Source organism: Brugia malayi (assembly GCF_000002995.4).
Source record: "Brugia malayi strain FR3 genome assembly, contig: Bm_v4_Chr1_scaffold_001, whole genome shotgun sequence".
Taxonomy (NCBI): Eukaryota; Metazoa; Nematoda; class Chromadorea; order Rhabditida; family Onchocercidae; genus Brugia; species Brugia malayi.
In genome coordinates this window covers 4,340,677-4,359,603 of record NW_025062475.1, presented here as the reverse complement: position 1 = coordinate 4,359,603, position 18,927 = coordinate 4,340,677, and the positions used below count along the sequence as shown (strand labels likewise).

The window sequence follows — 18,927 nt, the reverse complement described above, 5'->3', positions numbered from 1 at the left end:
CATATTAACGCAGATAAATCTAATCATTAAGTAAAAAGAAAGGTAAAGAAATGATTAATTAAAATAGTTTTGTAGTTACTTGATAGCAATTTTTTTTATCATTATAAGACTTGTTTTTCTCTTTATTTCCTTTGCTCTAATACCTGGTTAATATTTTATCACATCGCATCTGTGTTTGTTTATTGTATAGTATATTCTTTTGCACTATTTACTTTACAATTTTGTCAAATTCGATTTGTCATTCAAAAAGGAAGCAGAAAATATAAGTAGAATATTTGCTTGAATATCAGACAAATAGATAACGTTTTTACAGAAAAGACAAAATATCAGGAAAAGAATATTGGATGATTAAATTATGGGAAAGATGAGAAATCCAGAACGAATAAGAAAAGATTATAAAGGAAATATGAAGGATCTCTGGGATCAACGAATTTAATCATTTTCTTTTAATAAAAATATTTAATCCAAGCATTAAATCCAAAAATAATGCATTGAACATTCAAAAATGGTAGTAATCTGGGAAAATTTATTGGTATATTAATCAATTCAGCTTTTAGAATTATTCAGTTCAATTAGTAAGTTAAACTTTACAAGTTTGTAACTGATTAAGCATTGCGAGTTAATTATCATATATAATTATGTATAGATGTAATGGGGAAAGAGAACGAATTGGAAAGATATAAATTAAAAAAAAAAAGCAAAATAAATATTTCTGTAACCAATTGAAAGTTATACGGTTTCAAAAAACAATTTTAAAATTTTATGCTCCAATTTCTTGTCTTTTTCTGTATAATTCGGTATAGTTCATTTCAAATGCAGGTGTTTTAGAAAATAAAAATGGAAATTAAAAAAGAGGATAAGGAAATTGTTTTTTTTAAAATAATTAGCTTTGATAGGACACTATATTCAACAAATATTGTTGCATAATTTTCTGTTCAGTTATAAAATCCTGATTTTCATTCTCAAAATATTAGGAGGAATAATGATGTCAAATTATATTATGAATCAAGAATATTTCAGTTATTACTATGGATCAGAGAAGTTTGAATTTAATTTCAAACTTTATATTCTTTACTAATATGTATTCAAGTCGAATAATAAGTGCATGGCTAAATTTCATTAATTAATTTATGGCTTTCTAAATAATATAAAATTTCGAACTTAACTATACATTTAATATCGAGCTTTTTTTAAAAAAAAATTTGTTAAATCACTGAGTGATATCGCCGAAAAAAATGTTAATTTTACGGAATTTTTATTATATTTGATGTATAATTCATTATATATGGAAATATAGCGTTTCATAAAGCAAATCATTAATTTAAAGTATTAATTATCAGTATATTAACAAAAGGGATATGATATAATGAATAATATTAACATAATGATACTAATATTGATTGTAATATTAAAACAGATAATAATAATTGTTATAATATTAATATAAAATAATGACAGTAAATAAATAAATAAATAATAGTAATAAATGGTCATAATAAAAGCTGTATCATTGAAGGAAATAAAACTACTGGAATGACAAATTTCATACCACAAACTGCGATTAGAATTTTTATTTCAACAGTATTCTTGCAGAATTTTGGTATTGAAATGATTTAATTTTCTATTCATTTCAGTATTTTTATTTCTCTTTTTATCATTTATTCGTTATCATTTAATTTGTAAATGCAATATAACAAAAATTATACATATAACTTTGCTTTTTGCTTCATTCAATAACAATGTTTCGTATTTATTGCTTAATTTACCTTTATTCATTACTTATTTATTAGTAGAGTACGTCGATTTAGGATGAATAGATAATTACTAGTCGACTTTTTTTTTATTATTAAACCTCAAATTACTGTTTTCTTCTTGTCTTATTTCTCTTCTTTTTTTTAAAGTATACTATTGTTGAGTTATCTATTAATTGATTTCTGCTTTTATCATTAATCTATTATTACTTGTGCAAAAAAATTCGTGCATCTACTTACTTTTATTAACATATTTATAATTCATATTCAAACCACAACCATAACTTTAATTTTGAATTGAAATTACGAAATTGTGAATTACATTTCAGTCATCAAAAATTGTTTTTTAATCATTTCGCTTTTAAACTTTATCTTTATTTGATGAATTTGATAAAATAATGATTTATTAAAAAAGAAGAAAAATGAGAAATGAAATGCTATTTGGCATTGAGTTTTATGTTACATGCTGTGTTGGTCGTCCAACTATGCAAATTTCTGCCTTTTATTCTACTATTCCATTAAACTGTTTTAAGATTAAAGATTGCATTTATATAAAAGACAATAATAAGAAATAAATTCTTTGACCAATTTATCTTTTTTGACATATGACAGTTGACATTAAATAAGATTTTTCTGCATTTTTTTTTACAAGTTTTAATATACGTTTTGAATAAAAATCATAGGTGAAAAGAAAGCAAATATTAATATAATTAATAATATAATAAATAGTGAAGGATGTAAATAAATTAAAAATTGTGAAGTATGATCTTATTGACAAAAGCATTAATGATTAAATGATATTTTAGTATAAATTAAAAGAAAAAAATGTATTTTAATTATAAATGTATTGTTGAAGAAGGTATGTGTAAATGTGATAATATCTCATATTTAATTATTTCACTATTCAAAATTTCTCCTTCAAATATCTGGCACGTAAAATTTAAAAAATTCTATAAATATTCATGAATTAACTATTTACCATAGTATATAGCTTTCGAATATTTTAAAATTTAAATCATTCAATTACTAAAGTTAAAAGTTAATTTGTTGCAGCAAAAGGAAGAGTGTTTAACGTCCAATTCATTACCATTAGAAGAACATCAGGAAGATTCTGGCATAGAGAATAATTGTCGAAGTAGCTCGATTGACGATCATTCACCTGTCGCATCAATTGATTTTTATCCGTCAAGTTAGTTGTTCATTTCTCTCTTAAATCATGTTTAAATTTGAATTAAAAGAAAAACAACGACTTTATATTTCTATTTATTATTGTAATAATGTTTTTTTTTCTTTGATATGAACGAAAGAAAGTCTTTGGCAATTTAGATATTCAATTGAGTTTTCACATTAGAAAAAAAAAGACAAAAACGAGAAATTTTAATTCTATCAAATTTTATGATCTGTTTAATGTGTGACTTGAAAAATATTGAGATAGCAAATGAATAAAACACGATTTTTTGGCCTAAATCTTACAAAATTTATGAGGTTTTGTTTTTGTTGTTTTTTTATTTTTATTTATTTAAAATGATATTATTATGAACCCAATTAACACGAGAAATTACGATTGGTGTAATCACATTAATGGAAAATTTCAATGATATATTTTATTCAGTGTTGAAAACTTTTTAATTTTAGTACAATTGTGTTTGGTAATATCTTAAATTTTGTTTTTGTTTTTCTTATGTTACAGTTGAATTAAATCATTCGGATACGAGGAATTCATTTACTTCATCATTATCATCATCACCACCAAATCGTCAACAGCATTGTTATCAGCATCTTGAATTATCATCACCATCAATCCTATCGCTTCCTGAAAAAAGCTTTATCCATTCGGTATTTGGTTATAATAAACTTGCTACAGAAGATAGTTATTTAACTCCTTCGACTAGCAAATTACTTCGTACAGATACAATCACAAAAGCTAACTTTCACGAATATGTAAGCAATTTTCCTTCTAAAAATCGTTATTTCTATATTAATCACTATTAATAATGTGCAAATTGCTATTTTTTTGGGACAACACTTATTTAATGGTAAATCTTGCTTTATCATATGCAATTATTATGAAAAATATATTTATTAACAATGATTTAATGATAGAATTCAAACAAAAGAAATAACAAAAAAAAAAAAAACAACAACAAAGTTTTAGGAAATTTTGAATTGTTGATTTGTTCTTAAAAATTAGATGACTCAAATAATGACAACTGCATTGTAATAAATTTACCAGAATTATTATTCTATCATTGATTAAGATAAGCTTCTGCTATCAGGTCATAATTTTAGTGAACGGAAAATTGTTTTTCTTTTTATTTTTCAGTCGGCAAATTTCACACCTTTACCTGTTTTATTTATTTTTAATAACACAATGGAAGCAGAAAAAAGAAAAACTGAGTAATTATGTTTGCATTAATTGCAAACTTGTTTATAAGTTCACCACCATTATATTAGTATCAAATGCCAATTAATGATAATCGATTTCATTTTTTTATCGTTCTCATCGTCTGTTATAAATTTTTTATGTAAAAAATGAAAACTTTTTATTTTAAATTTAATGCAAAAGAGAAACAAATATAGTAAGACTTACTTCCTCTCTTTTTTTTTTGTTCAATAATTCCTCTCTTTTCTGTTCGATTTAAAAAATGTTTTGAGATTAATTATTTTAATTTCTTAGCTCTTCACAATTTATTTTTTTTTTTTATAATAATTACTTATACATATATATATATATATATAAGACGATGTAAAATTTTTTTACTGTTAATTATTTTAGAAATTTAAGTGTTAGCAAAAGAATGGTAATCTCTTGCACTAATCTTTCATGTTAGTGATATTCCTAAGCTTAACAACTGAAGTAGATTTAATTGATAGCTATCGAAACTTAAGAGTTTTAACATCTGAAAATGTTATTTTATTAAAAATTGTTATATTAACTGTAAAATTATTCTTTTAGAATCAGCTACGTAGTATAACTCCACAAGCTGACAAATCCCAAGAATATCTTAGTGGTGAACATTCGGATTCAGATAGCGATTTTCCGGCACCACCTGATTATCTTTTACCGGCAACAATAGTAAGACAACAGCCAATAATATCAGCAAACAATTTATATGGTCGAAGTGAACACAGCAATATGGTTTGTTTTAATAAAAATTACTAATGGAAATGTATTCTATACAGACGTGTAAAGATGTTTTTCATTAAACTAATTTGTAATATATTAAAAAACTATAATTTTTCCAGAAAAACAATTCTTTATCAACTACAAAACACAATTCATTATCAACTGCAGCAACAGGAAAACGTAATACATCGGGAAGTGCAACAGAGGATGGTTAATAGACTTTTTCCTTTTAAATCATTAATTTAAGGATAAGTTGAGGAAAGAAGCACATCATTTCATAGCTAAGATTACATTTTAGCTTAAAATAAGTAGTGTTTTATTTTAATTATTAGTTTTTTTCTCACTAAAACTAGTGAGAGAAAATGTAAATATATTTTTGATATAGATATTCAGTGCACGTAATACATGGCAGAAGTGTTTGTACATTATAATGAATGCTAATTTAGACGTTGCTCTTTAAATATATCTGTTGTAAATGCATTTCGTTGTAATTAGTGGATTTTTCAGTTTCACTTGGTATCGAATTATGTCGTGAACAATCGGCGAATATTACAGCTGTGAAATTTCCGACACCTCGGCAAATTAATTCACCGTGTCACATTTATAATAAAGCAGTAATTGAAACGAGTGATGATAATGCTCAAAATGAAACTGATAATACTAATAAACCAAAACAAGTTTGCATTTCCACTTTTCTTTTTTTGCTATTTCCAACTTTTTTTCATATAGTTTATACTTATATTTGTTCGGTTTTTTATTCATTTGTTCATTCATTTATTATTATTGAATTTTTATCTTGTATTAAAGCTACTGAAATTCTGCAATTATTTCTTTATTTTACAACATTTATAGTCTTTTTGTCATTTGCATCATTTACAGGTTACATCACCATTTTTACCGTATACTTCAACAGCGTTATCAACAGTTCAAGCCAAAGGGCATCTTGTAGGAACCATCGATGGAATTTATCCACGTACATCGCCAAAATTTTCAAGAACTAGTCGTTTAACGAATGAAATTCATGAGGTAAGAAAAAAGGATGAAAAGAAAATGAAAAGCTACAGTACTTATATACGGTACGTTACCGTATTTATATGTTTTCTACAGTACGGTTGCATAATATTTGATCAAATTAGAAGTTTCTCATTATTAAAATGTTAAGAATTAACTATTCATATCTGTTCATTCATCACTCAGCTTTTACTGCTTATTTATGACACATCTGATTATTATTTGATTATGCTATTATTTTATCTTTTTTTTTTGTGCTCAAATTATGTTGCTGGACCAATTAATGCCACCTAATTATTTCTGAAATTGTTTAATATGAGCTTGCTTAATCAAATGGTTTTAATTACTGAGAATAACTTCAGAGAAGGCATTAAATAGCATAGCTCGATCATTTCCATGATTCGAGCAATAAAATAAAAGTAAGTACTTGTTTACTAGTGTTTGATAATTGAATTTTTTGCAGAGAATGAGGCATCAAAGTTAGTTCTAGCTACTATGCAATTTTTACAATAAACTTTTTCATGCATAAGTTTAAAATTATCATATAAAAGAAAAGGAAAAATGATTCATACTTGAAATCTATCCTTTCTTTCATTCAATCTCTTGTTAAGCAGTTTCATTTGAATCCAAAAATTATATCGCATTTTTTTGTCCATCATGCCAAAAAACTTTTCCTTTCCACTACTATTTTAGATTACATTACAATTGAGCTACTTCTAATAATTAATTTCTTTCAAATTTTCTCATGCATTAATACTACACACTGATTTTCACACTTTTCTTCTTTATACCACAAAAAACAAATTGAGATTAATTCAGAAGTATCATCGTGTTTTGCTATTTCATTAAATCTCTTTTCCTTTAAAAATATTCTTTTATTGCTTATACAATAAGAAATAAAACAACCGTTGTGCGTTTTTTTTTTTTCATTTCTATTCGTTACTTTTGTAGGGAACAGTTCCAAAATCACATCTGAAAACGGTTGATATTCAATTTGAAGACAAACCAGGTGCTGCTTATCAGCCAAGCAATATCGATAAGAATCATACGAAAATGGTTTTTAATTTGAACTTTTGGCCGAAATTTTAAAGAATTTAAATTTAACAAACCAATTTTGATACATCCATCATCAAATTTTTAATATTTATTTCGAAATAATAATAGAAATGGAACAAAATTTATATTTTACACATTTAGTGCAATTCAAAATTTTTAGAATTAAACCCGAAGTTTTAAACGAAAATTTTTAAAATAACAATTATTAAAAGGAATAATTGTTAATGACGAAAAAAACTGAAACTTTAAACTAATATTTTCGTCTCACCTCTAAATTTCCTAGAAACAAAATGGTACTGGTGAAATGATTAGTGTGAAGATCAGTTTGAGTAATGATAATGGAAATGATACAAGGAAATATTTTGGCTTTACAATTGCCGGTGGTAAAGATAAAAATGCACCTGTGAAAATTGATGCTGTTATTGTAGGAACACCTGCTGATGAAGCTGGATTACAGGTTTGTTCTTTTTTTTCGCAACTTATTATAACTTCTCCGATATATAAGCTTATTTATTCCAAAAGCTAAAATTAATCTACAATACTCAGTTTTCTAAAAAATTGGTAATTTTGATTGCTACGAAAGATATTTTTAGATACTTTGAATAATTTGAAATTCCATCCTTCCCAACCATAATTTATAGAATAATTAAATTAAATAACATAATTTATTGAATAAAGAAAAAGTTATATGAAATCTTTTGCAGGAAGATTATATAAATTATTTCATCTTTTAAAAATATAAAAAAAAAAATTCAATCTTCATTTCTAATCAAATGAAAATGTTTAAATTGATAGTCGAAAAAAGTGCTAAAATTAAATAAAGTGACATTCAGGTTGGTGATTTGTTATTAAGCATAAATGGTGAATCAGTACTGGATAGATATTACCAGTGTATCGTGAGGATGTTGCATGAAGCAGAACGTATTGGAACTATCGAATTAAAAATTCGACGATCTGATAATGCTGTAATTGGTACTGATTTCATGATATTTCATTTAGATTGCAAAAATTAAAAGTAAAATTATTCGTTTTGAAATAGGAAAACTGTTTCGGAAATTAAGTAAACAAATGATTTAATTTTTAATTTCCATAAAACATCTGCCCCTCATGAGCAATTCACTAATCATTAATGGAACTATTAATTAGCAAAAAAAAAAAAAAAAAAGAAAAGAGAAAAAATTGCTTGATTTGATTAGTAAATTATGAATCAAAGTATTAATTAATTTGTAATCGCATTCTTCATGTTAGTAAATTTTTGCTTAAAAGAATTAGCGATATTTCGAAACTAGAAATCAAAGAAACTAATCATATATCGCTGGTTGTAATTTTTTAATGAAGAATTAGCAATATTTTGAAATAAATTATTTTTTTAATTTTATTTGTTTTAGTTTATTTTTTACAAATTATTTGTATTATTATTTGTTTTATTTTTTATGTCCACGAATATCATCAGCTGAAAATCCTTCATCAGTCGATCAAAGATCAACAATTTCTTTTGATCAAAAACGAGCATTATTTGGTGATAAATGCACTACTAAAAATAGCAACTGCAAAGGAATTCGAAAGCAAAAACATTGTTCTCCAACACGTAAATGGTCAACCGGAAATATCAATAAACAACCAGAAAATGATAAATTTCCGACAGCTACAAGTAAATACTTAATATTCATACGAGAAAGTATTGAAAGAATCAGAGAATAGAATGAAGGTATTAGCTAAAAAAGAATTAAATTTCAAAAATCAAATTAAAAAAAACAGGAAAAACAGAAAAAAACACAACTAATTTTGCAATGAATTATTTTATTCATAAATTTGAGGCTTACATTTTTTCTGAACAATTTTAATAGTCATCTAAGTATTGATGTGGTATATGAATGAGCATAATTTTTGGATTAAAAACGAAATATCTGCAACAGACATTTAAATCTCGAGAGTTTTCTGATTTCGAGGAAATTGTACCAGAATTATTGTCATAAATATTTTCTTAATTTACTTTTGTTTTCCTTTCAGCTACTTCTACTACTGTTGCTCCTATTACACATAATGTGAAAGATGGAATTGTTATGCGTAGCAATTCAGTTTTGTCATCAATTTCAACTCTGGATGATGATGATTCACGAATGGCGTACTTAGGTGGAAAATATGCAATGCGACATTCACGTGAACGTTTTTCCAGTCGTACATCATTGGCTAGTAGTACATCATGCTCTATTACTGCTGGTGGAGGTGATCCAGATTATCGTGTCACATCATTGCATGATAAGCCAAAACCTGGTAAATTAGCTGATTTTATACCGGAAGTGGAACGGAAGACTGATGCCGGTTATAATCAGGATGATGGTGCTTCTGCTTATAGTTCCAGCTTCTCCAGACGAGGTCTAGATTTATCATAATTACCATATCGGAATGAATAATTTTCAAAACTTGGATGTTATAAGAAAAATGCTGATAATTCTGCAACAGATTTTTTCCATATTTCATGGGCTTTTTGCATATTTTTATGATCAGTGATCAGCTAATTAATTAACACATTTACTTTCTGCTTGTTTTCTTTCCACTGTCAAGTATCATCATTATTGCTGTTATTACTACTATTATTATTGTTATTATTATCATTATCACCATTGTTATTAATAATAATAAGCAACAATAATGACTAATAATAATAAATAAAAATTAATAATGATAATTTATTATTATCGCTAATACTATTGTTATACTATTTATCATTAATTATTCATAAACCAAACCGACGGTTGATTTGAATGGAAAAGAGTAATGATTAAGACAAATTAGGCAGATCTCTTTATTGTATTCTTTCACATTTATACATTTACTGAATGGTTGTATAAATTAAGTTCAACCAACATCATAAACGTAAATGACGAATAGCATATTTTAGAAAGCGATGTAGATGGTTTTACGAATTTGTTCACTAGTGAGGATGATGGTGAAGTACCACTTGTACTCCGTAATTATGATATAACTCCAGTTCGCAGTGTTACAACATCACCAATACAACATAAGGTAATCATCACTCATAGCATTATCATCATTCATTTTACTTTATCTGCAATAAATTGTATCTTCAAATTTAAACAAATTCGTCAGATAAAATAATGTTAATATCAAATATGCTTTTTTTTTTTTTTTTTTCATGCTATGTATTTCTTTTAATTATCAGTAATTTGCAACAAATTTTTTTATATTTTATAAATTTGTTGTTTCTTCTGTTTTATATGACTGACCAAGTCATCAGTTCATTAATCAACACATATCATATATTACTTTTTGTTTAGCAGTAATTCTACGACAATCATTTACTTATTCTAAAATTAATACATCTTTAAATTGACTAAGTTTCATTTTTATTCCGGCGCATTGTAAAATGCATTTTTAAATCATTTAAAATGTTTATTATAAATTGATCATAATTGAATAAGAAAAATCATACAATGTTATTTGCTATTCTTCTTAAATTTAATTTCATAAAAAAAAAAGTTTATTTTAGATAAGTTACTGGATGAAAAAAGATGAAATAAGAACGATGTCATTGCCAAGAAACATTGGTGGTGAATATCGACGAAATGGTTATGTGGTACCATGCAATCATTCATTTGCTACCAAATCAGCCATTCAGGTTAAATGTTTAAAGTAAAATTTTAAGTTTGAGTTTGATAAAAAGGAAAAGTTTTGCTTATTTTCACAATATTTTAATGATTTTTATAATGAAAACTATAATGAATATAAAATTTTAGAGGAATGAGATAATACCTGATGGCAATACAAATAGTAGTAGTGGACAGATGAAGACTTTGTCAACGGTATGTTTGCATAAATGGCAAACGCATAATTCAAAAAATAAATAAATAAATGAAATAAAATAAAAATAGTTAACTCTCGAAAGAAGAAAAACTGTAAAAAAATGTCTTTAAAAGTTTGTTTTATATTTAGTGAACTTTTATCATCATTGTTATTTTTTATTCTTTTATCACTTTTTTTGTCATTGTCACCAATTCAATATTAACATTCGAACAGATCGCTGAAATATTTGCAAAGTATTTTCGTATATTGAAGATGATATATATGTATGTTGATAATAGATATGATAAAACATGAAAATTTCTCATTTTTGCTAACGCTCCCACAAAAGTGCACAACTTTCACATTTGTTTTGCTAGTTCTCGTTTTTTTTTTTTTTTTTTTTTTTTTTTTTTGATTGTAGTTTAAAAATAATAAATGAAAGAGAAAAGTACTTCATTTAGTATACGACTTTATTTCCTCCATTTCATGAATATATATTTTTTAATAGTTTATAGTTTTTTTTTTTTCCCTCAACATATTCTAGGTGAAATACACATTAAAAAATATATTAAAATTTGTAAAAATAATATCAATTCATCCTTAATATTTTTCATTTCAGTTATAAAATGATATGTGTCCATTTTTTATTTTTTTTTTTTCTATTATCAATCATAATTAAATGTCAGTAATCGATATTTTTACTCATTTAGCATCGCAGCAAAACGATATTGCAATGTTTTAAAATAATAATATATTTCGATCATTCGTAAATTAGTAATTATTTTATGCATTTCTATATTACTGATTATATAATAATTTTTTATATGTACTGATTTGCATAAGCTTACTAAATATACATACATATATATTACACCTTAAAAATAAGTTTTATGCCGTAGTTGTTTAGAATGATTTTAACAAAAATTAATATTTCGACATTGATGTATTGATAAGTGCTATATATATCAGAACATTCAGGATTCCCGAGAATGGCGTCAAATTGTCGAGCAACAACGTTTACCAAGTCCTGGTGATCCGGAATGTCGTAATAAACTTGATGAAGATTTAAAGTTTCAAGTTAGTCCAAATAAAGGCACTGAAACTCATCATAGGCTAGTTTCAATTCTTTTTGAAATTTTTATATTAGAAAATTTTGTTTGTTCTTTTATTTTAAATTATTTTTTCAGACTAGAATTTCATTTCGATTTAATATTGTTTTAGCACCAAATTTGGCAGCAATTTAGTTTGTCCTTTTTTTTTTTCTTTATTTAGTTAATTTAAATTTTAGTTGGCTATTGTTATTTTTTCCTCATATTCAGATTTAAATTATTTTTAGTTCACGTCATGGGAGCAAAAAAATAGCCAGGAATTTATTATATGCAGAAGAGACAAGAATAAAGAAATCCGGTTCAGGTATCGAAAATGTTTTGTCCGCTGACCAATCGAAGAGATCATCCGAGAATAATCGATCTATAGAATCAGATTTAAACAGAGCTAATATGGTAAATACTTTTTATTTAATAAAATTAAAAGAATGAAATATTGAAATATTTCCTTGATCTATTTTAAAGAATTTAGCTTTATTCATTTAATAGATTCTAAATATGATTAGCTTATTTGTAGTCAATTTCAAACAGTTTTGTTTGAAATGTTGCAGTTATCAAAACCAAAATATTTAATTAAATAACTGAGGAAATTCACATTTATGATGATGTATATTCGAGGGAGATAGTCGAAAAAGTAATTATCATTAGAAGAACTAGATAAGTTAAGTTTGATTGTCACATAAAGATATTTCAACAATTAATTTTGTTTTCCTTTCTTGCTGCATAAGCTTCATTTCCAAATTAAATTATTAAATGCTTTTTAAATGTTCATCTAAGTATAAATTAAGTAATATCAGAATTGGTTACTAGATTAATAACATTAAAATCATATCATATGAATTAGCATTAAATTGATTACGTAGATAATCATTCGGAAACAATTACGATTTGTTTATGTTTACTGTTTTTTTTTTAGTCAGATGAGCCAAGCAGTCGTAAAATAAACAAAGTTTCATCAAATACAGATGAACCGTTATTATCAGTAAGTGGCAAACATCATTGCTCACATTGTAGTATGGAACTTGGCAAGTTTCATGATAATTTTATTGAATGATTAATTTAAATTTCACTTTATTTCACAAAACTTTGTGCTTAAAAAAACCTTTTTGCCATATTTGTTTTTACATAGAAATGCTTTATTTTAATAAAAATTTTCTCATCATTGAGGCTTTTTTCTAAATTCATCAAGTCTAACCTTTATGTTTTATTTGAAAAGAAAATTAATTTAATAACATTTTTTTCTTTGCCTAAAAAATCAACACTTTATATGCTTGTTATTAATATTGCATTTTGAAAATTTTTATAAATTAATTTTGTTTTCTTATTTTAACTTTTTTTTTCGTCAAAAAAATAGAAGAAAGTTTTACATAATTATTTTAGATGGCACAAAAATTATTTGTTTTTTGTGTGCGTTTTTTTTCTTCTGTACCTTATTGTTCTTTATTTCTTACATATTTTTTTTTTTTTTTTTGCAAAACTTATGCATATATTTTAGTAAACTGTAAACATGACGTACACTTCTAAATATGAAACTGCATTTGTGTCATCCATATATATATATAATACTATATGCTTCTTAAGCTTTGCATGCATTTTTGTTACTGTTTTGCAAAAAAAGGAACTTACCTGTCTGCATAAATGTTACTGCAAGGCTTGTTTATTTTTCATCTTTTGCTATTTGCATGATAAATATTTTAATTATAATTGTGTTGTATCTGTCTAAGCTAAACAAAAATATCGTTATTTTATACTAGCATAAGTTGAATCAAGCCAAATAATAATTGAATATTATTACTACTTTCACTTATAACTGATATTTATATGTATATTTCAATGATCATATAGTTAGAATAAATTAATTCATGCTAACATATTATTATTATTATTAATAACATCGATATTTTCGTAACAATATGATTAGGTTATTCATTTCAAATTTAGTTACTGTATTTTTTATTCTTATTATTATAAACATATGAAAGAAATATATATGTAATCATAGATTTACAATAATAATTTTGTAATAAAATGATGTTTTTTTTTTTTTTTTTAGAAAAACTTTATAATAGATATAAATATATGAAATGATTTATAAAATTTTAATCTTTTATAGGACGTGGTGCTGCAATGATTATCGAATCGCTAAATTTATTTTACCATTTGAGTTGCTTCCGATGTTATGTTTGTAAGATGACATTGGGAAATGGAACACGTGGTACCGATGTTCGGGTCCGTGATTCTAAGCTTCATTGTCAAAGTTGCTATAGCAGTGAGGAATCTGGTCTTAAGTTTAGTAAAGTATAAAAAGTTTAGAACCACTACATATTTCAACTTTTTTTTTCCTTTCTCATTTCATATGTCATAATTTTTAAATGTTGTTGTTGTGTTTAGCATTTTTAAAAAAATTAAGTGTTTCAAATGAAATTTTAAACTTTAGAAATGATACTGCAAAATTTTTGTGCAATTTGTTTTTTATTATTATAGAATATTTTATCAGTTATGTATTTGATGTGAGGCAATTCTTATTTTTTGATTAATATGGAGCGAATTTGACATTTGTCAATCTTTTTAAGAGAAAAATAATTATTATTAATATTGTTTGCTCATTAATATGTGCCCTATAATACTCGGATTTTTTCTCATTTTTTTTAATAATTCTAATTTTATACATTTGAAAGATGCTAAATTATTTGTGATGCTACTTATCATTATTTTTTCTGTGCATTCTACCTAATTATTAAATAGTTCTCATATTTGAATGTTGGAGCAAAAATGAAGAATGACGTAAAACAATAAAATAATAATACACCATTGTAACGTACTATTATTTCATTGCTTTGTTCATAACTTTCATTTAAATTAAAATTCAAAATTTTTTGTGTTTTAATCTGGCTTGCATCAAATATATTTTTTAAGTCACAATAGCTAGTTCTAATGTTTGTATGATGGAATGAAAATGATAAATAATTTTTATATTTCATTTATTTCTTTTTTTATAGTTTAAAAAAAAACAAACAAAATTGTTTGTTTTTTGTGTATTTTTTATTTTCTCCTTAAAATATTCCATAATTTTTATTAAATGTGTATTGTACCTTCTTTTAAACTATAAAAATAAATATTTCAATTTGATTAGATTCATTCCCTCTTTTCTGAAAATTCTTTTATGATATTTTGTAATACATAAAATCGTATTTTAATAAAACGATTTTTACTTCTGTACTGCATAAATTACACTCATCACAATCTTTTCGATATTATTTTTCTTTTTTTTCAAAGTTAAAATTTAAAGATTTTTTCATCTTTCTTATATGTTAGTAATGAAATTTCATTCACGTCATACGTAAAACTGGATTACTTAATTTACGTATAATTAAGGATTTTGTACTTTTATGCAGGAATCAGAGCATTGCAGATTGATTTTGTCGACGGAGATGAATTAATTAAATAAACTTATTAGAAACAATTTAAATTGACAATAACAGAAAGTTTAACGAGTAAGTGACTTAAATTCAAAATGTGCAACAAAATTTCTTCTTTTTTAAACGATCAATTAAAATACATCAAATTAATTTAAAATAATTTTTCAGCATACGAATAATTATTCATAATATTAGTTTCTTATAAAATACTTTGCTCAAAATCAATTCATCAAAAATCCGCATTATTGCTTTTTGAATACAACCTGATAATATGACCGATTACTTAATTAAGATTTGAAATTTTTTTCAGTAACAGAAAAAATAAATCACCGTAGTAATTTACATTTCATAAATATTGCTAAATTTGATTACTTAAACGTTTTTTTTTTTTTATTTTAACGACAACTATTTTCTAATTATTTTTATTTTAACAATGAAAATACTGAAGTGTTAGACTGAAAATAAGTATTAAGGTTAAGGATTTTTTAGGAATAAAATAAATTGTTTAAAAAGTGAGAATATATGGAAACACATTTTGTATGAAAAGACTAACTAGGTAGTAAAAAATAAAAGTAACTGAATCCAATCCATGCAAATATATTTATTTAAAAGAAAACATGTATAATTAAGTAACTGATTAAAAGTAATATATTAATCAGCCAATCATCTAATTATCCAGTTATTAAGTATTATTGTAAATAACAACAATTATATGATTTAAACGCAACAATTTTTGAAAACCGTTTTCAACCCCACTCATACTTATGAATGAAAATTTAATTGTTCTCACTATTTTAAGCTCCAATTCATTCCCATATTTATGTATTCATCCTATGCATCAGTTTTATTACAGATAAAAAAATTTTCTATAAATTAATTGGTGTATTAAAATGATAACTAATTATCAAATTTATTTACTGATTGATTATATTTTAATCTCTTCGATGTACTTTATAAAATTTAAATCAAAATGATACAATTTAATTACCTAATTTATTTGAATAGTTATATTTTAATTTCTTCAATGTTTTTCTTTTTTTTGTTTTTTTTTTTTTTTTTTTTTTTTTTTTTTTTTTTTTTACAATTTGAACTAAAAGATTAAATTGCTTGGTTTACTTTATTAAAACTAAATCCAACGGTAATGGATAAATTATTAGCTAATCAGATAGAGTGAATTTAATTTTTTTTTAAATTTTTTTATTCAGGATAACTTATTAAGGAAATTTTAGCCATCGAATTTTGAAAAAGATGTAATTTGAAAAGATGATGGATGAAAAAACTTATTCTGTTTATTCATGCAATGATGAATAAACCGAATATTTTTCAATCACTCGTCGAAAGTATACTGGTGGAAAATATTCGGTTTTTCACATTCGGTAAAAAAAAATTCCGCTTTTTTCACATTTGAAAAAAAAAAATTATTCAGTTCATTCATCACAGTATAATCATAAACTTGAAAAAAAATCAGATATGAGAACTTGTTGACCTCTTATAAAAGCAATAATTATATTCGTATTTACTCATATTATCCTTTCTTTTTATTCTGCCTTTTACTATTTTTTGAATTTTTTTTTTATTTTTTAAAAATTATACTTTTATAAGCTTATGGGTCTTATAGAATAACAAATTTTACGACTTTTTGATATGATCACAATTTTCTGTTAGTACCAAAATGTAATATTACATATTAATTTAAATTGAATAAATATCGCTTGATACTTTTTAAAGATTTAATATTACAGAACATACACATGGTATAATATAAACGAGATTTCATTGCTTAGATATGATATTGGCATTATCAATATTAATTATCAAGAATTTGTTACAAAATGAAAAGGATTTATTTCATTTGAATATCATTATGCATTTATAATTAATGAGATATCATTTTGTAATAAATTTGGTAAGCAAATTTTTCACAAATTATAAAAAATCACAAAACTATTTATAAGTTTAATTTGCAATTAATTATTCAACTAATTAGTGTTGCAATTTAATTGATCAATAGTATGATTTTATTAATTTCATTTGTTTGAATTTTTCTTATCAACTTTATTCATAACATTAATCATTTCCCATTTCCACGCCTTCTCTTTTTTTTCCGTTTTCCTTATCGTTTTACATTTTTTAGTGTTTCAACTTTATTTGTACCAACTACATCCATTATTCTTTTCATCTTTCATTATGCATAGTAGCATTAATTCATCTTTACTTCTTCATTTCGTTATATCCATCCAAATATCATCATTGTTATCATCACTATCATTATCATTATCGTTATCATTGCTGAAAACATTTATACTTGTCTATTCATTTAGATAAATCTGATATTACAGTTTAAAAAAAAAAAAAATCCAATAAACAATTGCAATATCCCTTCATTCGTTTTCGCTTTTGTAGTGATCCTTTGGTTAATCAACCAATTTATGCAATGCCATCATCAATTGTAAAGTACATTCATCAACAAAAAATATTGTTTTCATTTTCAATCTTATTTTAATTTCTTTTTTAATATAATATATATATATATATATCTTTATTGATCATAAATTAATTTAATTACTAAATTATTGCTACTAATCAATTATTTAATATTAAATGAAAAGGATTTGACTAATACTATGCTAATGATTATCTTTATATTTAGCAACGTCATGATACGTATATGTTTTATTCTGTTTTAATGCATTCCACTTATTCAATTCTTTTTTTTTTTCGCATCCGCAAGTAACGATAATGAGTAAACAATTTAGTAGGAATAGAAAGTAAATTAGGTTATTTTTAAAGGTATCAATTAAATTGGTGTTTATGGAATTAGTATTATTAGTTTTATTAAATCGAAAAAATAAATTAGTAACATTCAATAATGTATAATACTTTCTTTTTTTTTGGGATAAATCTCTTATGCTATGAGTAAACAACAAGTATTATCTATAAATAAATTAACTTTGTCCTTTAAAAGAATTATATAGTTATTCAATCAATGGATGATTTATAATAATTGAAATTTCATCTCTAAACTTGTATAATATTGCTTTGTTTCTTTTTTTCTTTCATTATTCTTATGAATTAATAATTTATGTTTATTTAAATATAATTCATTCTTTTTATGACTTACATTCAATAAATAAATAATTCTGTACCATATAAATGAAAATTTTTAAAAGTGAAAAGGAAGGAAATACGGTCTGAAAAAAAAAAAAAAAAAAAACAAATGCTATAATTACTGTTTATAACTACCGATTTCTATGTAAGCAAAAAATAATAAAAGCTATAATAAATAAACGTTTTAAATAGCTTTTCAACAATAATTCAAAAACGAGTTTATGATTATTCCTGTTGAAAAAAAAAAAAATCTTGTTTATAATTTTTTATAATTTCGAAAATCTATCTGTTTTTTTTCTATTTTTTTTTAATCGTAAATCACAGACATTTCTGTTTATATTATCCAACAATAATTTATATATGTATATATATACATGTAAATAATAAGCTTACAAGTTTCTAAAGTTAATATTTTAATGAAAATAGCAAATTGATACATTTTTAACATTAATTTTAGTTATTTTGATTTTTTCAATGTTAAAAACTCAATTTTTTTTTACAATTTCTTTTTTCTTTTCATTTACTATTAAAAAATTTGATTAGGT

The 18,927-nt window shown here is 24.1% G+C and overlaps 1 protein-coding gene across 1 annotated transcript in view; it reads left to right on the top strand.

Moving 5' to 3' along the window:
• The window catches only part of Bma-lim-8 (Uncharacterized protein), a gene marked incomplete at both ends in the record, with an annotated part of 31,207 nt that extends 17,048 nt beyond the window's left edge, over positions 1–14,159 (top strand). Inside the window, 18 exons of the mRNA XM_043076527.1 lie at positions 2,805–2,940; positions 3,442–3,692; positions 4,708–4,890; positions 4,998–5,088; positions 5,386–5,555; positions 5,758–5,904; positions 6,841–6,945; positions 7,229–7,402; positions 7,779–7,917; positions 8,399–8,596; positions 8,956–9,321; positions 9,848–9,972; positions 10,457–10,585; positions 10,704–10,769; positions 11,728–11,861; positions 12,086–12,251; positions 12,772–12,880; positions 13,969–14,159. Coding sequence (XP_042932461.1) covers positions 2,805–2,940; positions 3,442–3,692; positions 4,708–4,890; positions 4,998–5,088; positions 5,386–5,555; positions 5,758–5,904; positions 6,841–6,945; positions 7,229–7,402; positions 7,779–7,917; positions 8,399–8,596; positions 8,956–9,321; positions 9,848–9,972; positions 10,457–10,585; positions 10,704–10,769; positions 11,728–11,861; positions 12,086–12,251; positions 12,772–12,880; positions 13,969–14,159 — 2,880 coding nt within the window. The remainder of the gene's footprint in view (positions 1–2,804; positions 2,941–3,441; positions 3,693–4,707; positions 4,891–4,997; positions 5,089–5,385; positions 5,556–5,757; positions 5,905–6,840; positions 6,946–7,228; positions 7,403–7,778; positions 7,918–8,398; positions 8,597–8,955; positions 9,322–9,847; positions 9,973–10,456; positions 10,586–10,703; positions 10,770–11,727; positions 11,862–12,085; positions 12,252–12,771; positions 12,881–13,968) is intronic.
• Positions 14,160–18,927: the final 4,768 nt, after the last annotated feature.